At 35.0% G+C, this 25,728-nt stretch overlaps 1 protein-coding gene across 1 annotated transcript; it reads right to left on the bottom strand.

Moving 5' to 3' along the window:
• Positions 1-600: 600 nt before the first annotated feature.
• Positions 601-8,464, bottom strand: LOC146141545 (leucine carboxyl methyltransferase 1-like). Its single transcript, XM_083389845.1, has 9 exons — positions 8,322-8,464; positions 7,136-7,227; positions 5,759-5,957; positions 5,177-5,229; positions 5,017-5,119; positions 3,821-3,989; positions 2,335-2,472; positions 1,172-1,271; positions 601-758 (listed from the first exon to the last, which is right to left on the bottom strand). Exons 1-9 carry the CDS (start codon positions 8,393-8,395, stop codon positions 736-738), a joined length of 951 nt encoding a protein of 316 aa, XP_083245971.1. The 5' UTR covers positions 8,396-8,464; the 3' UTR covers positions 601-735.
• Positions 8,465-25,728: the final 17,264 nt, after the last annotated feature.

Below are 25,728 nucleotides of genomic sequence, written 5' to 3'. Positions count from 1 at the left end.
AGCATATGACAGCTATAAAAACCGTTTGCAGGTTTTTTTTAAAAACGATAAAATGACATGTTTGCACCTATTGTAAAAATATATAAACATGTGATTATTGGAATTGATTGCCAGAAGGTTACGAGAAACGAATATGAAGTTAAGTTACTAAACCTTAACAGAATCCATCAGCTGTAAAAAACCTTGGCGCAGTTTGTTTGTCCACTAAATCTAGCTGTTCAAACTTTTCAATGACTTTGACATTTTTTGTAGGAAAATTATGCGTTTTTGACAGAAAATCTGGAATTATTTTAACGTAACTAGTTGCCTAATCAACGGTTATGCGATACCCAATATCTCTGAAATATCTTGACTAGTTTAAACTATAAATCGGCGTGTTTTGGTTGTTAATTTCCAGCTTTCATTCTTGGTTAAATTGTTTTGATTGTATCACCGAGAACTTGTACAAAAATACTCCTTTACAAGTAAAATACGAACCTCTTTACTAAATTTAAACTACTACTAAAATTGTCAACAGCCCCTTTAAAGTAATTCCTTAAAGTTTAAAAACCTCTTTTAAAATGCAACGTATCAAAAGCTTTAAATCGAATACAAAGCGATAAAATTGATTTATTGAAAATAAAAGCACGATAAACGAAAGTGGTAAAACAATTATATGCGTTGGCAATTGGTGGAAACGTTTGACGGAAGCAAATCACAGTGAACTTCATGGCCTATTATGGCACAGTTTTCTTTTTAAGATACCATTTCCAACAAACCTGCACAAAAATAACAGTAAATATTTAGAAATCAAGCTTACTTTGGAACTACCTGAAAGTGTTAAAGATAAATCTAAATGTGATAAGTTTTCTTGGACGAATTACTTTTTCGGTATTTTTGGATACACCAATAGAAATATTTTGGTCAAAAAATACCAAATGAAGACATTGCTATGCTCAAATCGGCAAGGTGAATTTGAAAAAAAAATTAAAGAGGTTTTATTTCATGCTGTTAGACCACAATTTTTTTTAATACATTTACCTTTCAAGCTAGAAACGGCATAGCTAAAATTAATATACCAACTCGATTTTAAGTCAATACCGGTCTCACTGGATGAGTACCAATTCTAACACTTAACATTGGGTATCAGCGCTTATCCGATATCTCTGATTATATGAGAATTATCTCTTACCAATATCAGTGGTGTCTTTTATTGCAACAGAAATGCAGTAATGATCTAATAGTTGCTGAAGTAGCTCACTTTCATCTAAGAATTCAAGCCTTTCAATTTGCTGCAAAACAAGCAGTTTTCACAATCTAATTTAACTCGATTTAAAGTCTTTGTACACATGACTTGACCCCTTTTGGACAAAAGCCTCGGATAGGCGTGTTTCGTAAAATTGGGTTATTTTTCCTAAATTTCCAAATAAAACAGTTTGCTTGTTTAATGTTGTTATCGGTCATATTCAAACGAGTTTACAATTTTCAAAGTTTAATGTTTTATTTTTTAACTTTTATTTGGAGTTGAATTGTTTCGCCAAGGACTTGACTGTGACCTAAGTTATTTTAAATTAACTTGTTTATAACACTTCTGGTAAGTGTTCGATACAAGGCTTGCGAAATGGAGGGGGCTATTTGACGTTTTGCACTTTCTGTGCACTGTTTATATAAACCTAAAAAGAATGTACAACACTCATTCTACATGAAACCAAGAAAATGTGCATTTTTTTGCCAAGAGACATATATTTATGAGAGGAGGGCTTAAAAAAGTTTTAGAACTGGCCATTACAAAGGGCAATTAGTGTTTATCAATCATTGTCATTCACCCCGGTAAATTTTGGTTCACACTAGACGCGTCTGGCGTAAACTTGAAATGTGTTTTTTTTAAAACGCTTTCGGTTGCGGAAAGTTGAAATATTTCAACTTTGACGCTTTCTGTTTGGAGCGAGGAAATTTGCCGTTAACGCTGTTAACTAGTCAAGTGTGAACTGGACGACGCTAGCGTTTTGCGCCAGAAGCAAAACGCGTCTAGTGTGAACCAACCTTAAGGGAGACCTGAATAAAAAGAAATTAAAGTTTAGAAATACACGTCCAATAGGTCGAGCAAATCGACATCATCTTGATAAAGACCTTTCAAAATGCACTTGTATCAACATCAGTAAATGCTACATTTAATGTCACTTGCACATTAACTGATGACAATACGAGTGCGTTTTGAAACATCTTCATCAAGATAAGTTTGATTTACTCGACCTATTTGGCTTTAACATTCATTTTAATAATTCTAGATATAATGTATTAGGTTAATAGAACATTCAAGCATTTATAACGGTATCATAAAAAATCATAACTTACCCTTTTGTCTGGCAAACTGTTGTATATGCACCACATATCTTCACACCAGATAGATGGCCATCCCAATGAAAAGAAACGTTCCTTCTGTGACTCAATACTTGAACATGGTTGAACTCCAGCCAATATACAACCCCTGGCCTAGAAAAATACCAGTTGATATACATTAAAGCAGCTTTTCCAGTTGGCGGGTCTGCTTTTAAAAAATAAAGTACATGCCATGCCGGATTCCTCAATCGTTACATTAATCGTGTACTATCCTTTTATACAAGAAATAAATCGTATTTCACGTTAACTTTAAGTTTAAAGCATAGATACCAAAAAACAATATTAATGAATATATTAGCGCAATGTACTTCAATAGCTGCTGAAGTCAATGAGACATCTATGGTAGATCAAATTTATCAACAAGTTTTTATTTATTGTAAATCCGAAAAACCCAAAACAAAGAAAACAAACAACTAAAGAATAACTAACAACATTTTTTATTGGACGTAGTAAGCAAGTAGTGGGGGACTGAGGCAGACTGCAGTCGCGGGCCACCATTATCATGTAAGACCCAAAACTGTCTGCAGGCCGCTCAAAATTCCATCGTGGGCTGTATGTTACCCCTGTATTAAAGGATGATGTAGACATGTAAAGTGCCAGTGTTCTAAACAAGTCATTTTGAAATGACTTAAGTCCCAGTTAAGTTTTTAAAAATATCTAAGTCAAAGTCAAGCCTTTTGCAAAACATATCAAGTTAAATCCAGGACAAGTCATTATTCGAACGAGCAAACTTCAAGTCAAGTCAACGACATCAATATAAATCTGTTAACTAATAAAATTGGTATACATACTTGTCCGATGATGGGAAATACCTCAACTAGTTATGAGACTCCAATTAAGTCAGGTTATATGGCAACAGTGCACTTAAGTCATGTCATTGACTTTAGTCATTACAACATTGTAAAGTGCCAATACAAAGTTACAATATTAAAATAAAAACATGCACTAGCTTTTTCATAAGTATTGTGGTGTTTAGTAGTTAAACCAGTGTTTATTCATACCTGTTACCTTTCTTGAAATTAACAATTTTTTCACTTTCATGTGTGCGAAATTTTGAAAAAAGTCTAAATCACAGTCTTTTTGACAAAATGTCGCAAAAATGTTTTTGTTTAAAGTAGATTGGACAACTAAATGAACCTAGTTTTTTAAATCAACGAGTTGAAGCAAAATGTGGCTAATTTTAATTCTAATGTATTTTATGAATTGCTTGTGTGCTCTAGTTCTAGTTTTTATGTATTTCAGATGTTACGAGAAACGCTATTTTGTTCAATAGCATTTTAAGTCAATCAATTTAAATCAAACCCTTAGTCTAAATAAATCTAGTTGTCCAAGTGTGGTTCGAAGTACGCATGCCATTTTCGGTGTAATTTTTTAAAATTTTGTCAATGAATAATTATAACCTAATTAATATCAAAGCAAGAATGTATAAGTGGTCAAATACCTTTAGATTTTGAACCATGACTTGTCCAAAAGTGTCCTCCATGTTGATTTGCTCATAGTTGACAAAGACGGCATTAGAAAACGCTTCACTAGACCATTTTATGATCTTCGCTGAACTTTCGGGCGGCATGTAAACCATTACACACTCAGTTAAGAAAAGAGTGGGCAAGCTGTATAGAATATTATCTTTTAACAACAGTCCATTAAAAATTATCTAATTCCAAAATAAAATACATAACTTTAAAATAAAAGCGAATTTTATTAGATTAGGATTTTCTCTTGGTAATTTAAAGAACCTTATTATTTAAAGAATCTGAACATATAGGGCGGTTTAAAAACTGTTTTTCAAGTTTTAACACACAGAATATACTCGGAGCTGCCTTATGCAAAACCCTTAGCTCAAACAGCATGCGGCGGATGAAACTGTTTTCAAACATAAAATATGAGTTTTCTACAATGAACGTAATCCAAATAGAAAAATAACCTTAAATCACAAAAAAATGGAATCACTCCGAATAAATTAATATTCGCTTAAACTTGAATGTACAAGAAGATCTTAAACCTGTTGAAGCTTAACCTTGACGATTTTGCTTTTTTAACATGTTAACAACAAACATTTAAACCAAATTTGAATATCATTGTCGGCATAAAGATTTAAGAAAATATTAAGAGGTATTATAGAGATTTTCAAAGACTTAAAATAGTTTCGCTTTATGTTTTTTTAACATAATTCGAAAATAAAACAGTAAAACCATAATGGTCAACACAATAGAAAAATATTGTTTTTCAAACGTTTTACAACTTAAAGCAACACATCAACAAAATTCAGAGACTCTATTTAAAGGCCTTTAGATCTAAAGTCTTTGTGGCATCTGAGAATTACCTTTTAACACCAGAGCATTACAAATGATCCAAGTCCAAAATAAATATATACATAACTTATATAAGAAAGGTTATTTCTCATATAGAAGAAAAAACATATATTAAGATGTTAATAAGTTTAGATTTTTTTTCGTACCAAATAACACTTCATTCAACAGTGTTCTGTTTTTAAATTCAGTTGTTTTAGCATTTTTAAATTTTATATTTTATTTGGGAAACTTGTATTATTTAAACAGCGGGGATTGTTGGAACAATTAAAGAAATTATCATCCCATAATAATAGTATGTCCATCCAGTAAATTATTTATGTGGCACCTGTAGTCAATTTCCGATGATTCTAATGAATCTATTAAACCTTCCAGGTGTCTCAAGTCGGCGGAAACAATGTGATATCTTTCACAATGCATCGATGGCGGGTCTGTAAAAAATTACTTACAATAATTCAACACTTATACTTATTGAGCGAAAATCTAACCTTTGCTAGAACGTTGTACTTGACCAACGCAGGAATTTAAAACATCTTTGGAGCTAAAAAAATAACACAAATATTTATATATATATACAAGTACACTTTTCTTAATTTCATCAACTATTAAAAAATATTAGTTTTCATAAAATTTAATTATGCCGCAGCTTATACAGAGTTTGCATTATATATACAGAAGCAACAGATCAAAGCAATGTTGTAATGACTTAAGTGCCCTTAAGACACTGTTTTCAAATGACTTGACTTGACTTAAATCTTTTAGACAAATGACTTTTGACGAAATGAAGTGTTTTTATCAAGCATTTTTCACTAAGAAATTAGGTTGTTAATCAAGCTTTGCACATAAAACAATTTGTTGCGTTTTGTGTTATTTTTTATTCAAGTTATTATTTATATTTAGACGATTTTACCAAATTTTAATAGTTTAACGTTTAATTTTTATGACAATGATTCGACTTGATATTCAGTCAAAATGACTTGTTTACAACACTGCTACAAAGCCATATATTCCTACAGTAAAAAATTACACTATTATTTAGGTTTAAAACTTATATAGCTACAGTAACTTACCTGACCACATGAAGTTTCCTTAAAACAACTTCGTGAAAATCAACCTCAATATAACGGACAGGCAGACAACCAACTTCGTGCAATCTCCAAAATGTGGTGTCCAAACCACAGCCAAGACTTACGATTTGACACTGTCTGTTTGTGATGGAAATAAATCGATTGATGAGCTGCCAAATCTTTTCGGTTCTTGCAAAATACCCTAGAAAAGCAAAAAAGCAAATGATGATGGCTGTTAGCAAAGTTATTTCTCAGAGTTAGTATTAAGTTATGCATAGTATAAAGCAAGTTTTGTTCTTTAAAGGTCTACAGCAATATATTCAACAAATGTTGGAGCATCTGTAGGCTGTCAGCAAAGTTATTGCTAACTTAACTAGTAAAAAAACATACACAAATAGCAACTTTTTTTTTGGAAGAAACAAAACAAATTGAGTAATTATTCAAGACCAGTTTGCATTCTGTGACAGGTGGACACCCAAATTTTTTGGAAGCAATTCCTGTGCACACCTGAATTAGTAAAATGCAATCCCAAATTTCCAAAAAGAGGTTGGATTGTGGTAGGGTTTTAAATTTTGTTCTTCAAAGTCAACTTGTGTTTGTATACATCTTGCTAGTCTGTCAACAAATCTTTAAAAAAGTGTAATGTAACGAACACAAATAATGTGCTTGCTATTTGGGAAATACTTTGATGCTTTTCAACTTAGTTACCCAAAAGTGTTAAATTTCAGTTAGCTTTCTGGAGCACATACAATCACATGTGGTTTAACCGTAAAAACATCACGCCACTTTTGAGGCATTATGATGTAACTTGAAGGCTAGTCGTAAATAAAATATAAATTTTAACGCTTAAGGAAAGAATGCTATTATACACAATCGTCAGGTACTAATTTGTGACATTTAAGTTGTGCAAATCTTTTAGTCTTGGGGTATGTCAGCTTTTGTAACAAATCAAGTTTCCATATTTTATTTATTGTTTCATAGAACAGCTCTAATCGGTTGGCTGAAATTATCCTAAAAACTGTGTATTCTGAAAAAGCCTTCTAAAGTTAGAGACAAGAAAAATTGGTGTTTTAAATGTGAAATTAAAAATATTGCCTGTTTAATCGTGCAAAAAAAAGTGTTTTGTTTAAAATGGCGAATTTTAGAAAATGGATATGTCAGTCCACAAGTAAAGTGATTTTTTGTTCAAAATGCCTTGTTAAATGAATTATTAAATTAAGCCAAAGGCTCTAATATAATTGTACTAAAGTTTATCGCTTGGAAAAACACGGCAATAAATTTTAACTGCATTTTGCTTGATACATTTCCTTGACAAATTAAACTAAAATCTCAAAGTCAAACCATCCAGCTTGACAAGCTGTATGTACAAAAAGGCCATACCTCTATTAATCTCAGGTTGTCTCTTTTGCATCGAGCCATGCACCATGTGCTGTAAGTACTTATCTTTCCAATATCCAACGCGCACAGCATATCTGCAAAAAAAGTTACAGACATCTTTGGGTAAAATGCCTGCCCAAAACCAAGCCATTGACATTACTTTGAGCGAACTATCGTCGACCTAGTGGATTTAAAATGAAAAATGGTCCTTTCTGGCAAATATATAGCAGAATTGTGGTGTACGATTCTGACAAAATAATTTGTGTATCTTAGGCGGCCAAAAATGGTGGATTCAGGTGGCAAGTTTCATACTGAGCATGAACACATCCAATCTAACACCTTATAAAGAATTTCAGCTACGAGTGTTTCAAGTTTAGTGCCACTTGCAGTGCCAGGTTGGAAAAACTTCATTTTCAGACGTTCAAATTTTAGCAAAAAATGTTTTCTACTAGCCGCACATATTTAAGGTACATAACGGACTCCCCATGCAATATCCAAATTTTCTAATCTGGTTGCAGGGTGCTTTTAAGTTCTATTTCGTAGGCTGGTGTAACGTTTTTGGAAAGTTGATACATGTTTCGTATTTATTTGATGTGGTAAGATATAAATAAATTGCAAAAAGCAAGGACAGAAACCTACCACTTTTTTTCTTTTTTACAGTAACCAAAGGTACCAAAATTTAAATTGCAAGGGAGAAATAATATGGGACACAACATATGATAATAATGCTTAACCCGAACCCCGAAATAATGTTAGCAATGCTATACTATAATAAATCACCGGACGAAAAATTATATTTTATGCTCACTTTCAATCAAGTTTGTTATTATTCCTTAGCACACCAATCAAATAATTATTAAATCAACCAACATTTGGGTTAGGGTGTGAGTTAGCTATATTATGATATTTATCATCCCAATTTTGCAAAAGTAAAAAAATATGTGTAGAGAACAAAAATAAAAATAATACTTCACCCACACAAATCCTACCTCCCCCCCTAACCCAAATAATGTTAGCAATATCAACATCTGGACAAAAATGTGGTAGGATTTTAGACCAGCGCCGTTTTTAGTACAGTACTTCATTTCCGGCCGCGCAAGTTTTGGCAGAAATGCTATTACAGCTGCGCAATTTCAAGCTGCAAAATCCGAAGTTCTGATCTGGAGCGTTTAATACAGACATACGCTACCTTTTGCACGAGGCAGCATCGTCACATGTTGCCTGGGTCGCAATGTCCGAGTATTCTTTGGACCTTGAAGACATTTCTGCACCGCGATGTTTAGCAATTGCAACAGATAGCAGCCGTTGAGTAAAAAATACACAACAAAATTAATCAATTTCTACACCCGATCCGTTAGAAATCAGTGCATTTCTAAGCAAAAAGGTCTACGACAATCAGTGCATTCAATGGCAGAAAAGTCTAGACTTTTAGACCTTGAGGTCCTGGCAATGCACTGATTTGGACCTTTAGGTAAACTCCCGGCGTAGATTAATTAAAAATATTCATTAAAAGTTCAGAAAAGATAACAAAAAGTATGAGATAGGATTAATAACACTTGACCCACCTAAACCCTAACGCTAACCCGAATCCTAACCCAAATAATGTGCGTTATTTTAATAATTCTTTAAATGCTGGGGAAAAAAGCCCAAACTCGGATGGGCATAAGATTGTTTCTCGTCAATTGCATTTAAGATTATTACGTCACAAATTGAGGTATTGGGGCCTGAAGCGTTATAATTATTAAATTATCGCACATTATTTGGGTTAGGGCGCTGGTTAGCGTTTGGGTTTGGTTGGGTCAAGTATTGTTAAACTTAATCTTCTTATGCACATTTGTTAATGCAAATTAGTGCATTGTCCAAGACCTAAAAGTCGGACTTTTTGATCCTTTGAATGCACTGATTGTCGTATACCTTTTTGCTTAGAACTGCACTGATTTCTGACGGATGGGGTGAACGCTTACAAACCAAATCTGCATAGGGCTCACAATCAGTGCATTGTCCAAGACCTCAAGGTCTAAAAGTCTAGACTTTTCTGCCTTAGGATGCGCTGATTGTCATAGACCTTTTTGCTTAGATATGCACTGATTTCTGACGGATCGGGTGATTTCTAGGTGACCATGTAATCATGTAAACACAATCCTGGCCTTATCAAGTTGCCACTGTCACGTGATGCTGTTTCTCTCGTGCGAATAACTATTTTTTGCCATAGTAGGACAAAGCCCTTTCTTCTACATATGAAAAGTAAAAACACAAATTTCGACTAATTACAACGTTTTAACGTTTTATGTTCCGTATACGGAATATCGAATGTGTGTACCTAAGTATTGGATTTTAATTAAAATTGTGTTTTCGGCATGGCAAGTGTTTTAAACCTCGGCGAACTTGACGCGCCGAGATTTTTTCTCCGAAAGTTGGGCCACTAATAGGCTGAAATTTTATAGAGTTCTTGTAATGGCTTTAGCAATCCAATCACACTTATAGAGTTCAATTTTATAGAGTTCTTGTAATGGCTTTAGCAATCCAATCACACTTTCGAGAAATATTAGTATTCAGCCCTATTGCCACCCAAGTCGAGTTTCAAACACCCTTCAAAATAAACCAACGCTTGTTGTCAATATCAGTCGGGCTATGCTTTTAATATTCGATCAAAAATTCATAACTTTTTAAGTTTGTCGCAACACGTCAGCACATCAAATTAATTCTTTGTTTTATCGCCTTAATGTTGCGTCATGAAAGTTTTTGTTTAAATTCGATTGCCGATATCTCTTGCTAGAGTTTGCAACGAATGCCTTGTTACACCAATTTTTATGCGTCAGAGCTGTATGTGATGTGACGTATATCCGTTTAATGTGAGCGTTTTGTTTTGAAATTCGCCTTATTGTCAACAATCCAGAATTTTTAGAATCGAACGCCAGTTACGTCGCAATGTAGATCGAAGCGCTTTTGTTCAAGCCATATTGGGACAAAAATATTATTTCCGTCTATAAGAGTCGAGAGAAAAAGGTTTAGACCACGCCTTGTTGTCACGTGATTTATTATTGAAAATCGTAAGAATATCTACGTCAATATTTTGCTGTGCATTTTAGAAATCTTTTCGCCTATAAGTATAGTCGCACAATCGAATAAAAATCAGTATCAACCAGTATCACCCAGTACTGCCTAGTGCAGAAGAGGCTTTTATAGCTTTTACTAAGACAGCAAAATTGACTGTTCATGTATCTGAAATAAAGGAAAGAATTGGACCTGAATGGCCTCACGAAGACAGGCCATCTCAAATCTTGTAGGAGTGTGGTCGATTCATCTTGGCAATTATATAAATGAAGACTCATTAACTGACCCATCCCCTCAAAATTGATGCCCGCGTGTGACGAACGAACCACCTGCAAACTACTTTCCCAAGAAGACTGAAGAAACGAAGCTCAAAGAAAAAAATATGTGCCTTAATCTGTATGGACCATCTACAAACAGCCGCATAAAAACTGTCATGTTTGGAACTTGCAAGAAGCCAGCTTTAGAAGAAATTAATCTCATCGAAAGATACGTGAAGAGACGCTCCATAGCGTCAGCAAAGCATTTGCTTGGAATTCGAAACACGAAATACAAACAAGCGTTGCCGATAAAGACATCACCACCGTTTGGAATCATGGAAAACGAAACGGAATTATGGATTTCACAATAACTGATTCTGCCTAGTTTATCAGGTGAAAAATCTATTATCTTTTAAAATAAAAACAAAATTATATATATAATAAGTAAAAATATCGACTGAAAGGTCTGTAAATTGTTTTAATGCGACTTTCTATTAAACCATTATGTATCGCATTTCGCAAATTATGTATAGTCTATATCTATGAAGTCTAAGCTTAAACGTCGATCGCACGATCTTTTGATAAATGTTAAAAGAGCTTAATTTTTGTGCTTGGAGCTCAATAGTTTGAAATCAACGCGTTAAACTCGTGAATCACGACTTAATTTTGTTGTGCACGAAATAATTTCGTGTTAAATTTCCGAATTCTTTTAAACATTTGGTACGTTTTGGGTTTTTGTCTGTTTTTCTCTCATCACGCAGCCGCGTTTACACACGAGTTTAAACATCTCGTATCAAGCATAATGATTTATCCACACGCGAAACATTAGCTTTCAAGTCACAACTTTAGGAACACCCCATTTCCTGCCTTTTGTTGAAAGCAATAGTGAATAAGCAGCAACTTCAAAGCGTATTTTCTTGTGATGCGTCGTTATTTTAAAACTTACATTGAACGAATTGTGCAAACTAAAAAAAAAATGCAAATTTTTAAGGAAATGTTGCTCAATGTTAAAAATCAAAAGAATTTAATTTTGTATTGAATCGCAAAAGATGTAACGTGAGTAATTACAAATTGCAGTAATTAATTGTCTCAAACTTTAAGTGTAACCTGTCGCGCCTATATATATATATATATATAAGTATAGAAAATATGTGTGTCTATAACCAAAATATAAATAACTTGAATACTGAGTGTTGCTATAGATAATTTCGAACACACATCTGCCGGAAAAATATTTTAAAATTTCAGAAAACAAACACAACAAGCGTTGGACAAAGCGATAGATCGAGATGCAACGCGCAAAACAACGGCTTCCTGGTGACGTCAGAATTGCAACGCACCGTGCAGAGATTTTCTCCTGCAAGCCGCACAGATTTCCTGAAAAGCAAAAAGCCACAGCAAACTGCTCTGGCGTGTCGATGAAACACATTTCAAGCAACCAGCGAACGCTGACATCAAAATCCTCGTTGCCAGTTCAGGCACAAACGAACATTTTCTCGAGGAATCAGGAATCGAACCAAAAACAATTGCGCAAATGCGTTAAATGATCGGACAATTTCGCGTCCAATGCTCCATAAGCATTTCACAACAGCTGAAACACAACACACGAAAACAATTGGAAAATAATGTCATTCCTATATATTCGAAATGACTGCAAAACCTTTGCAAAGGGAGTATTTGTCGCAACACGTCAGCACATCAAATTAATTCTTTGTTTTATCGCTTTAATGTTGCGTCATGAAAGTTTTTGTTTAAATTCCATTGCCGATATCTCTTGCTAGAGTTTGCAACGAATGCCTTGTTACACCAATTTTTATGCGTCAGAGCTGTATGTGATGTGACGTATATCCGTTTAATGTGAGCGTTTTGTTTTGAAATTCGCCTTATTGTCAACAATCCAGAATTTTTAGAATCGAACGCCAGTTACGTCGCAATGTAGATCGAAGCGCTTTTGTTCAAGCCATATTGGGACAAAAATATTATTTCCGTCTATAAGAGTCGAGAGAAAAAGGTTTAGACCACGCCTTGTTGTCACGTGATTTATTATTGAAAATCGTAAGAATATCTACGTCAATATTTCCTGTGCATTTTAGAAATCTTTTCGTCTATAAGTATAGTCGCACAATCGAATAAAAATCAGTATCAACCAGTATCACCCAGTACTGCCTAGTGCAGAAGAGGCTTTTATAGCTTTTACTAAGACAGCAAAATTGACTGTTCATGTATCTGAAATAAAGGAAAGAATTGGACCTGAATGGCCTCACGAAGACAGGCCATCTCAAATCTTGTAGGAGTGTGGTCGATTTATCTTGGCAATTATATAAATGAAGACTCATTAATCGGACGCACACCCCTCCAAGTTCGACATATGGCCTTTTGATTTCGAAGTCCCCAAAGAGCAGTTAACATTCACGTTAGAGATCAAAAATGTTCACACATACAATCTTTAAAGATTTACAATTTGGAGTACAAATGAATAGAATGTGATATATTTTTACACTAAAATAAGTTTTAACAAAAATGCTATAGCCTACCCGTATCTCATGGTTTGATAACAAATTTTCCTCTCTAAGCACACACCAAAGAGACTTTAACAATTTCTTTGGCAAACACATTCGACATTTGCGATATTCCATGTGCTCGAAAACAACTTTTAAACAGAAAAACACAGTAATATATTAAAAATATGTATTTTTTTCAATAAACGCGTGGTATTTCGCCGTTTTTTCATGAAAAGATATAAACGCTGTAAAGTAACGCCCTCGCCCCGGATGACGGAAAACAACATCACGTGACAGTGGAAACTCGATTGGGCCAGGATTGTGCTTACATGCTCGCAATCAATCAATCAATGAAGCGCGAGAATAGACAACTTAAAATTCCCCCAAGCTGAAATATTAATTAAAAACTAGATAAAATACCCGGTGTTGCCAAGCTTAAATAAAGCGTTTAACCCTTTTACGTCAAGTGGTTTTGCGAGAAGTCGCACGCGCGCCCTTTGGATTTAATATGCAACCAAAGTGCAATGTTGTGTGATGTTTTCGCAATACTAAATAATCGACTATAGCACACAACACTTGGCTAAGTATGTTGTGTAGCCTTTATTAAACATTATTATTCTGCATTGCTTAGTTTGACGACCCTCTACATGTGACCGGTATCCACTGACGGGTGACCATAAGCCGAATCGTGTGTTTCTGACGTATCGCGTTTGGTTCTACGATATACGTTTTATAATAGACTAGCGGCTTGAATCCAGGGCTGTGGAGTCAGAGTCGGACTCGGGCTCGAAAAGTCGGCTTTTTTGCTGGAGTCGGACTCGGGACTCGAGTAAGACCTCGTAAAACTACCCAAGTCCCAAGTCCGGCATGCGCATCCGCAGTAACAAATTTTAAAACTGATATGACCACCAACTGGAAATTGTAAAGGTGTAATGGCATATGGAGGAATATTTTTCAACCATAGTGAGTGAATAAATTATACGACACCCCTAAAGTGGATTACTGAATATACACGTTATTTAAGTTACGTCAATTGGCGGAATACAGGCTTTACAGTCAGGGCCGGACTATGAACTCGACCAAATAGCACATTTGACTGGAGTCGGACTCGGGTTGATATTTTTGGGTGGAGTCGGACTCGGAGTATTTTTAACCGACTCCGCAGCCCTGCTTGAATCACCGTATTATTTTATCGTGTGTTCTGAGATTTAGGAATATATAACCAACAAGGCAATTCCAATATTGAAAGATTGCACTGATTTTCCAGAGGATCGACAATATTCTCGAAACTTGACTTAAAAGACGAGTATTATCGGTTCACAAGTCAGTCACAATAGCACAAGGCAGAAAATTATTCGCTTGGCGAGACTCCCACAAGGCCTAAAAAAGGGATGATTTTAAACATTTATGATCGACGTGCTTAAAGACATACTAAATTGCCAGGTATAGTTAGATGACATCCTAGTATTTTCAACAACGGACCTAGAGCACCAAACCGACTTAGGACGTTTGCTTGGTAGACTTGTCGAATACAACCTTTATGTCAACACGAAGAAATGTGAGCTCGCAAGACGGGAATTGCAATTTCTCGGACATGTGATATCAGGCAGAGGAGTTCGACCACCAGAACGCAGAATTCAAGCGCTGCAAAAAGTTCAACTACCAAAAAATTTAGCACATTACCCCGCGTTTGGACGCTAATTGCTGCGCTGCCACTGTGGGCGCGGTTTTAAAACTGTTCGTGATTGCTACACTAAAATAAAGTGATTCGTTAATTAGAGGTTAACATAACTGATAGCAAAGAAGCAAGTGCACCCGTACTATTGATACAATTAAAAACAACGTGTTATTTTGAGTTTATTTGTTAGAGTCAAATGTGGTATACGTTAGTCAACGACAGCCCACTATACAAATATTTTACTAAGGCTTACGATTTATACAAGGGAAATGAAAGTCATTCACTAGTGTGCATGAAAAGTAAAAAGTAGTTTCACAACATCCAGCTTCAAGCAGGGCAAGCCAAACCTTTGGAAAGTATAATTTATTTTCGAACGGCCCACGCAAAAGTTTTTATCTATATAACAATTTCAGGATAAAAAAGGCAAGCGCAGCATTGCACTGTTTAATTAAAATTTTCATATACGAGCAAGTGAATTGATGTTGCTATTAATGCTTTGTCGTACTATCTAAATTCTGAATTATAAATTCTTCGAAGCTGAAAGTTGTTATTACACTAAATCGACAAATATTTAAATAAAAACAAATTGGTGTAGCTGTCAAAGCATTCTTTATGATAAGGACTGTAATATATTATCCTCCTTTTATTTGATCGCATGGTCTAGTCTAGACTCACCAATAACTTAGCAGAAGACCGCTCAGTCGATGGTATTTTAACAGGAAGTTGTTTTTCCCACCTCGCTACTGACAAAGTCTCGCGGTCTGTTGAGTTTAACTGCTAGTGTACATGATGCGAGTAAACACGAACAATAGCTAAAGTAATTAAAAAAATGTTTTATAGCTAGTTTTTGACACACAACTGTTAGGCCTCGTGCCAGTTTTTAAAAGAGCTAGCGGGACTGATAATTTACATTGGCGAATCCGTCGAGCAGGCAAAAGTTTTCCCTGCAAACAGATATTGTCTTTTGGGAGAACTAAAAAAAGGTTTAAAATGGATTATAACGGAATTTACATTCACTGTAAGTCAAATTAAAGGTTAATTAAAAATATGTTTTCTTGCCTGTGCGCATAAATGGCGACAACGACTTCAAATGTACGCAAATATTCTTTATACTATTCTGAGATGATCAAATTGAGCGATTTTAGAAATTTTAAAGAGAAATATTTCGCCTCAATTTGAAAGAACAAACTTGCCAGCCAAATGTATCAATCTATTGTATATCCTCTTAAAATGACTGACTTTGATAATTGCCAGAAAAGTCTCAACAATTAAAGTTAACTACAAATTTATGAATATTAAAATCTTGTTGTTACCGTAAACATAGGGGAAAGTAGCATAATTCTTGAAAAAAATATTTGAATATTTCCAGCTTGTGATTAGAATATTACAAAAAAATGTCGCAGTTAAGCGACGACCTTTCATCAACTTTTTATCAGGAAAGCAAAAGAAAGCCATAAGGCACATTGCCAAACATGGGCATTTACCAGTGCTAAAGATTACAGACCGCGCTATTTTAAACTTTGAGCGTCTGTACGAAACCTATACCATGGTTGTTTATAAATATACGGCAGTTCGCAGTGAACTTTAAAGTTACTCTACCGGACGGCCGTTTACAATCATCATTTAAAAACTTAATCTCACCCTTCCCTCCTAAAAAACAAACCCTGCCGTTTTAACAATCTTCGTGTTTTCACAGTTCGTTGTTCAAAAGTGTTCCTCTGGACGTTACAGTTCGAATTTTAATTTTGCTTGTTCCACGTTTAATGCTGAAATCCTAAGCAGCCAGCTTTAATAAAGCCGGCAGATCTTTTAAAAGTTAACGTAAATGTAACATTTGACATTTTTTGTTGTAACAATGTACGTTTCACATAATACTTAATTTTATTGGGTGTAGGCCTATATTTTCAAACGCGGCTTCCACCAAGGGAAATCCAGAATTTTGCTTCCGGGAGTGGGTGATAATAAGATCCGAGTTCACGTAACAAACAAATCCTGACGATAAATAAAACGGACAACCTTATAAAGCGTGCTTTACTCCGTCGTGCGCAAATGTGAAACTGAAATAGAGTTTAAATACACTGTCAAAATTTATTGCCAAAACTAGAAGGCTCACATAGAAAGCTGAAGTTGATGAAATAATAATATTATTATTGTTTGTTTTTGTTAACATCGGGATCTGTTATAGTTGAGGTATAATAATAACATGGTGCACCAGTGGCCTAGCATCTGCCAGGAATATTATATAGTTGCGCAAATAGCGTCGTCAGTTCTGCTAAGATTCTTATTCAAATAGAAATCTATTTTCTATACAATTTCTATTTTTTTATTCTGCTCTCCCTCCTTTTTTTTGACCTGGGTGAACTTTGCGCGCCGGATCGGTTTTGGGCAATATTCCGAAAGTTGTGACGATACAGAGTTGACATTTTTACACAATTTTAATATTGTTTACATATTTCCAGCAATTACACTTTTAACAAAAACAATTTATAAAAATATTTATTTTTATGATGATTAATATTCAGCTATATTAACACCTAATTGTATAAAGCCTTCTCGCTACTTTTTTCACAGTATGAACTACAAGGCAGGTTTTCAAAAAGAGCCATCGCTTGTAGTCAATATCAATCGGGCCAGGCTTTGATATGCGATCAAAAATTTCATAACTGCTTATAAGTTCAACAGTTATTTCGAACTTGTATGATAATCTATTGAAATTTTTTGGAGTTATTACATGTTTTTTGTTTGTTCACCGTATCGTTCTGAGGCTTATTTGATTGGTAATTGGGCGCACTAGAAATTCTGAAAGCGCAAAAACTAATTACAAGCACACAAATAATAGCTGCAGTTCAAATGTAGGTATGTGTTGTGATGTTGCTTAGGTGAAGATATGGCTCAAAGTTTACCAAACCTTTGATCCTGCAGTTTTACTCATGTTTGCAAAGTTTCCGCTGGTTATAAGCAATGAATGTTAGGTCAAACATAGGCTCTAGTATATCATCTAGACCAGTGGTTCTCAACCTTTTTTCTTTCGTGGCCCATTTACGTTGCAAAAAAATTCTGTGGCCCAATAGAATTTTTATGAAAGAAATAACCTAAAATAAAAAATAAAAAACTTTTTAAAATAGGTTTGGAACAAAACACAGCAGAACATATTTCAAAACAGATTATTTATTCAACCGTGCATTAGTGAGATACTTGCGGCCGAACAATAAATTTCCATTCCTTTTTATTTCCTCCCCAATCCATTATTTCTCTAAAATTAAATATAGTTACACAAATGAAACTAAATCTAGCTTGTTTAAATTGGTCTGTGGCCCACCTCACATGTTCGTATGGCCCACCATTGATAAAGAGTAACTATACATTAAAATGCCTGAAAGCCACACGTTTTTATAACAAAATTGTTAGTTGGAATTATTACGGCTCGACGAGAACTTACTTGAGTTTAGTTTAGCCGGCGACCAGGAAAAGGTTGCCGTGCACATGCTTTGGTATATATGCCAGTTAGACATTTACCTTCAGTTACCGGTCTTCAGGTTTGTTAAGATCCGTGTTGAGTAGTAATGCAAAAAGCTTTACTGTATCCATGGTAGCCAACACGGTGATCGCGATCGACCGGTCGATCGCCGCATTTCACGTCTTTAATCGCGTCGTATATGTGTTAAATCATTACAGTAGCTTTCGCACACAAGCGGAACATTAAAATAACCAATTTTTGTCTGGACAAGCCTAATATAAAGCGTTATTTGACAACACAACAAGTTAACCTTCATTATTATCCTCCTCTTGATGGAATGCAATTAAAAGTGTTCTTGTAACTTTTTTACTGAACCAGTTGATCAGTCAAACGCAATCAAATATAAGTTGGCACACTTGCTGTATGACAAACATGGTTCGGTTCATTGTAAAAAGTTTGTTAAATTTTACGATAAAACCGCCATATTCGATCAGTACAGACTACGAAAAAGTTTCATAAACCAGATTAACGCAAATAGATTAACGGAAACGCAATAAATTCTCGCGCCATTAATCCGTTTAAGTTAGCAAAATTTGTGATTTAAATTAGAAATGGTCACCTTATGACAGCGTTTCTCAACGGGTGCGCCGCGGAAGTTTGCCAGGGGCGCCGCGAGAAAATGAGAGAAAAAATGCTACAAAAATTCTGTATTATTTTTAGAATTTGCGACTGATAGTGGATTCCCGGAATAAGACCAAAATTCGGAATGACATCAACGTCGGAATATAACACAGTTCGGAATAAGATCGAAAGAGGACCAATAAATAAAAAAAAACCAAACCCCTATCGGACAATCAGTCCAGTGTCAAAACAGCGTCTACAAACGCCGCCGTTTAAAAAACATGGCCCTTATAAGGCGGTGGCGGCGCCTAATCGTTTTGTACCAATTTTCTGCGGATCAAGATGTTATTTAGGCCACTTGGATCTTATACCAAAAGTATATTGGGTTTTATTATGGCGTTGGTCAATTCTGGAATTCAAAGTTAAAAATTTAAATGACATATTCCAACATTTGACTAGTTAAAAATTGTCAATGCGGAATCAAACTGAAAACACTCATCCACAGATAAAATTAAAGCTTTTCTTAAAAAATAGGAGAGGAAAAGTTAAATTCGGCTGTGGGAGATGATTCTTCAATCAAAAATGACCATTTAGATTTATCTATTTTAATAAAGGACTATGACTGTAAATAAACTCTAGTTACTATTTTCTGTGAATAAACACTGAGCAATATGATTAGATTCGTAGCCCTTATTGAAGTCCCAATGTTTGATGTTGGCTCTTCGCTAACAAAGAAAGAGGAACTATTGCAACATATCTAGCGGGGCTTCCGCCATAAGACCGCAATTAAAACAACATCAACTTCGGCATAAAAACAGTTCGGAATAAGACCAAAATAGAACTATAAATACCTAATGCTCGTAATAACGTTTAAATCAAAATAAGGCCTAAATTGTAAGAATAAGGCCTTTACAACCTTTTACTTAACCCCAAACCCCACCCACAACTTCAACACTAACTCCCCTAATAATTTGAACCATGAACTAATTTTAATTCTACCCATTACTCGCGCCTAATCCCAAACAGAGGCAAACAATCCAGTACCACGCAAAAGAAGATGTCCCTTAACCGTCCCATGCCCTGTTTTTACTGTTTTTGGGCGTTATTTTGTCGATTTAGGTTTTATTCCGTTAAATTTTCGATTTATTCCGAGTTAGATGTTGTTGCTTTGGGGGCTTATTTTGTGTTTTCATCGAACTCTAACTAACATACCGTGTGTTTTCATAATTAGCAACATGAAAAGCCTATTTTATTTTTTTTTCTTTAGGCCTATCTTATTGAACACATGGAATTTAATAGCAGGGCTGTGGAGTCGCAGTCACATTTGGGAATCGACGTACCGTAGTCAATTTGTTTTGCTGAAGTCGGACTGCCTGAGTCCCGCCCAACGTGCGCAGTACCAATTTTAAAACTGTTAATGCCGCCAACTGCAAATTAAAAAGGCGGAATAGCATATCGTGGATATTTTCGAGCAATGTATTGTGGGTGGATGAGATATATGACACCTCTATGAGAGGATTGTTGAAAATTCACCTTAATTTAGTTACGTAAATAGGTGTAGGGTGGCAGCCGGACTCATAATTTGACGAAATCGCTCATTTGGCCGAAGTCGGACTCGGAAGTTGGAGTCGGGTTATTTTTAACCCACTCCACAGGCTTCTTTATAAATAATAAAATTAGGAACCTGATGTAATAAAAGCCGCCAGCAAGAAACAAAATATCCAAAGAAAGTTTGCAGTTGACTCGCTCGTCAGGTGCGCCGCCAGGTTTTGAAAGGTTTACAGGTGCGCCCTGGGGTGCAAAAGGTTGAGAAATACTGCCTTAAGACATTGCGGCGAAACAATGGGAAACAATGCAAATCTTATCAATACAAAATCAACCCATTTGTAGCACGCCCTTCCTTCGAAAGTCACACTGTACAATACGACAATACGTGCATTGTTTAGTTCAAGGTGATATATAGGTGCTGTATTCTAGCTATAAAAAAGTACAATTATGCCTTTTGGGTCATAAGGATATACAAGTTCAGGTCTTTTTTAAGGTTTGGTTTGGGTCACCGCTAAGTAGTTTTAAGAGACCGCAAGTGTTTCATTTAAATAACAAAAATTAAAGTCAAAAATTTGGGAAACCGCTGGAGAAATTTCCAAAACACCTTAAAAACACTGGACAAGTTTATCGCGGACCTATAGTTTCAACTTGTGTTCACCCTTCCTTTTTCTAACCTGGGCGAACTTTGCGCGCCGGATCGGTTTTGGGCAATATTCCGAAAGTTGTGACGATACAGAGTTGAAATTTCTACACAATTCTTATATTGTTTACATATTTCCAGCAATTACACTTTTAACAAAAAAAAAATTATAAAAATATTGATTTTTGTGATGATTAATATTCAGCTATATCAGAGGTTCCCAACGTGGGCGGTACCGCCCCCTTGTGGACGTTGGCGAATTCCAAGGGGGGGCGTTTTGAGTCTTTTCATGATTTGGCGGGCGCTGAACGCACATAAGGGGGCGTTATATGAAAGTACTTATATCAAAATTTTATAAAAAGTTCACATAAAAATAGTAACAAACGGCAATGTAGGACGTAGGTAACTTTAAACCTTAAATGGAAAAAGTAGGCCTAATGCTGCAAAACACAGAACTATAAATACCTAATACTCGTAATAACGTTTAAATCAAAATAAGGCCTAAATTGTAAGAATAAGGCCTTTACAACCTTTTACTTAACCCCAAACCCCACCCATAACTTCAACACTAACTCCCCTAATAATTTGAACCATGAACTAATTTTAATTCTACCCATTACTCGCGCCTAATCCCAAACAGAGGCAAACAATCCAGTACCACGCAAAAGAAGATGTCCCTTAACCGTCCCATGCCCTGTTTTTACTGTTTTTGGGCGTTATTTTGTCGATTTAGGTTTTATTCCGTTAAATTTTCGTTTTATTCCGAGTTAGATGTTGTTGCTTTGGGGGCTTATTTTGTGTTTTCATCGAACTCTAACTAACATACCGTGTGTTTTCATAATTAGCAACATGAAAAGCCTATTTTATTTTTTTTTCTTTAGGCCTATCTTATTGAACACATGGAATTTAATAGCAGGGCTGTGGAGTCGCAGTCACATTTGGGACTCGACGTACCGTAGTCAATTTGTTTTGCTGAAGTCGGACTGCCTGAGTCCCGCCCAACCTGCGCAGTACCAATTTTAAAACTGTTAATGCCGTCAACTGCAAATTAAAAAGGCGGAATAGCATATCGTGGATATTTTCGAGCAATGTATAGTGGGTGGATGAGATATATGACACCTCTATGAGAGGATTGTTGAAAATTCACCTTAATTTAGTTACGTAAATGGGTGTAGGGTGGCAGCCGGACTCATAATTTGACGAAATCGCTCATTTGGCCGAAGTCGGACTCGGGAGTTGGAGTCGGGTTATTTTTAACCCACTCCACAGGCTTCTTTATAAATAATAAAATTAGGAACCTGATGTAATAAAAGCTGTCAGCAAGAAACAAAATATGCAAAGAAAGTTTGCAGTTGACTCGCTCGTCAGGTGCGCCGCCAGGTTTTGAAAGGTTTACAGGTGCGCCCTGGGGTGCAAAAGGTTGAGAAACACTGCCTTAAGACATTGCGGCGAAACAATGGGAAACAATGCAAATCTTATCAATACAAAATCAACCCATTTGTAGCACGCCCTTCCTTCGAAAGTCACACTGTACAATACGACAATACGTGCATTGTTTAGTTCAAGGTGATATATAGGTGCTGTATTCTATCTATAAAAAAGTACAATTATGCCTTTTGGGTCATAAGGATATACAAGTTCAGGTCTTTTTTAAGGTTTGGTTTGGGTCACCGCTAAGTAGTTTTAAGAGACCGCAAGTGTTTCATTTAAATAACAAAAATTAAAGTCTAAAATTTGGGAAACCGCTGGAGAAATTTCCAAAACACCTTAAAAACACTGGACAAGTTTATCGCGGACCTATAGTTTCAACTTGTGTTCACCCTTCCTTTTTTTCAACCTGGGCGAACTTTGCGCGCCGGATCGGTTTTGGGCAATATTCCGAAAGTTGTGACGATACAGAGTTGAAATTTCTACACAATTCTTATATTGTTTACATATTTCCAGCAATTACACTTTAAAAAAAAAAAAATTATAAAAATATTTATTTTTGTGATGATTAATATTCAGCTATATTAACACCTAATTGTCGAGCCTTTTCGCTACTTTTTTCACAGTATAAACTACAAGGCATGTTTTTAAAAAGAGCCATCGCTTGTAGTCAATATCAATCGGGCTAGGCTTTGATATGCGATCAAAAATTTCATAACTGCTTATAAGTTCAACAGTTATTTCGAACTTGTATGATAATCTATAGAAATGTTTTTTTTTAGAAATTCTGAAAGCGCAAAAAATAATTACAAGCATACAAATAATAGCTGCAGTTCAAATGTAGGTATGTGTTGTGATGTTGCTTAGGTGAAAGATATGGCTTAAAGTTTACCAAACTTTTGATCCTGCAGTTTTACTTATGTTTACAAAGTTTCCACTGGTTATAAATAAGTATAGACTTGGACAACTAGATTATTTTTAGTTTTTTAAAATTAGATTTGAATTAAAATTAGAGCATTTTAGTTTTTCTAACTTTGATTAGAATTAGAATTAGATTGTTTTGAGTTTTTTCAAATTAGATTAAAATTAGAATTATCGAATTCCTAAAAACACAAATTTCAATTAGAATTTGAACTAGAATCACATACAACCAATTTAATTTAATTGCAAAGTATTCTTATAAGAATGTGAATGATAAATATGTGTGTGCTAATTTGTAAGCCTATTTATGCTTTTTAGACTGTAAAAATTACATACAAGTCGTTCCAGCCAAAGAGTTTTAATTGAAATTCTGTGTTTCAACTGAGTGACTAAAAATGCCGTTGGACAAAGTAGCAGTTTGGAAAAATCCGAATTAGATTAGAACTAGAATTAGAGCACACAGTCGATTCATAAATTAGATTAGAATTAGAATTTGCCGCATTTTGCTCTAATTCAATGATTTAGAAAACTAGAATTATCTAGTTGTCCAAGTCTGGTTATAAGCAATGAATGTTAAACCAAACATAGGCTCTAGTATATCATCTAGACCAGTGGTTCTCAACCTTTTTTCTTTCGTGGCCAATTTACGTCTAATAGCCTTTATTCAAAATTAAATTGTCTATTTGAGATTGACAGTTCGCTAACCTTTCCTTTCTTTCTTTATGTTAATTATCCTATCTTTATAAAGGCAAACAGAATATGTTCAACATTGATAGCATGTAAACCCCGATGAGAAGAAAAGAATGAGTTGAAAGCTATTTACAGCATTATTAGCAGTTTCAGACACTTATAGTTAACAATTTAACTTTAGTGTGTTCTAAAAGTTTATTAACAAAATGTGCTATGGTTGAAAACAATAATGCTAGTGTTAAAAGAAAAATGCTCTGGAAGGTTTTAAAAAACCTTTAGATTACGGAAAAGTTTTGTATATTTCAACAGGTGAGACATGACCACCGTGCTATCTGACTCCACTAAATCGAAACTAAAACAAGCTGCCATTGTAATTTAAGGAGCATACTGTCAGGTCGCTTATACATTTATTGTACATTCACATAATTTAGCATAGCTCGCTTTCAATAAAAGAGCTTACAGCGCAGTAAAAACACGTGTTGCCAGTAAGGAGCGCATCGTTGACTGTTTTGCAGTAGAAAGGGCACGACTAAGTTGCATTCAAAGCGAATGCGTTGAGGATTAAAACTGGCCAGTTAACTAGAAGGATGCAGCGCACAGGAAACAAGCCAGAAGGACTTTAGCAGACTTTAGCACACGCACAACAAACACAGTACTGTAAATAACAAATACAGACGCTGATTCGCTACAGTTTCCAGCATAGTTTTAATAATTTATAAAAAAGATATATAGAAAAATAAAACCTTAACGTTTGCACAACGTCCGTAAAGCGAAAAATAGTCTCCTACGTACAAAAACTTAATTGTTTTATTTGATTTGGTATTATCCATTTTTTCGCGAATTTGTTTATTCTGGAATTGCTTATACTGTTTTCATTGTCTTTGCTTCTAATTGCATTAATCAAGTGGTTCTAAACCGGGGTGCCGCGGCACCCTTGGTACCATTTCAAATCTCAAGTGTGCTAAGAGATAATTGAGAATCTTTATAATCTTATTCGTGCTTAACTCTTACAACTTTTGTGTAAGATTAGAGTGAAATAAATCAAATGATAACTTCCTACGTTGTGTAGAGTTGACGTGTGTTGTTCCAGTTCCGTCTACGGAAAAATCTTGTAGGGGTGCCGCAATCTATTTATTATTTCTGAGGTTTGCCGCGAGCCATGAAAGGCTGAGAAACACTGGACTATTTGTTAAAAATAATTTTGCCACTACGTTGTATTGTGGAAGCTTAACAAATTCTTAGTGAAATAAGCCGCTAGATTAATAATAAAAAATACTTGAGATGGGCTTACTTAAAAGAGTAAAGTTACATGACAAGCACAAATAATAAGTTGCCTTTTCTCTTTCAAGCAAAAATAATAATATTCTGATTTTCTTTAAGTAGCTTTCTGACTGTATCTCTAACTAAAAGCGATGAGCTCTCCAATCTTGCGGTAAGAGAGGCGCCTTATTGGCGTTTTCATTTTTGTAAAAGTTGCCCAATTATATCGGCTTTTGTTAAAATCTAATATCTAAAATCTAATACCTAAAAACCTGGCTGTAGCTTATTTCGAAATATGTTCATTGAAGCAAAGGATTAATGAAGTATAGTTATTTTTTATCAAATAGTAAAGGGGATTATCGATTCTCGGCAGTCGAATCGAATCTTTTTAGCAATTAAGCTAATACAACCTGATAGTTGCCTTCTGGTTAATTGAGCATCATTTCGAAATAAAACTAAGGCTATACAAGGTATCTTGTTTTTTACTTGGTACATATTCACTTCGTGAGAAAACGCCATTATTAGAGATGAAAAAGCTTAT

The sequence above is a fragment of the Ascidiella aspersa genome, chromosome 5, assembly GCF_963924565.1.
Source record: "Ascidiella aspersa chromosome 5, kaAscAspe10.2, whole genome shotgun sequence".
In the NCBI taxonomy this organism is placed as follows: domain Eukaryota; kingdom Metazoa; phylum Chordata; class Ascidiacea; order Phlebobranchia; family Ascidiidae; genus Ascidiella; species Ascidiella aspersa.
Note: the sequence above shows the minus strand (reverse complement) of the source record. Positions and strands in the feature narration are given on the sequence as shown.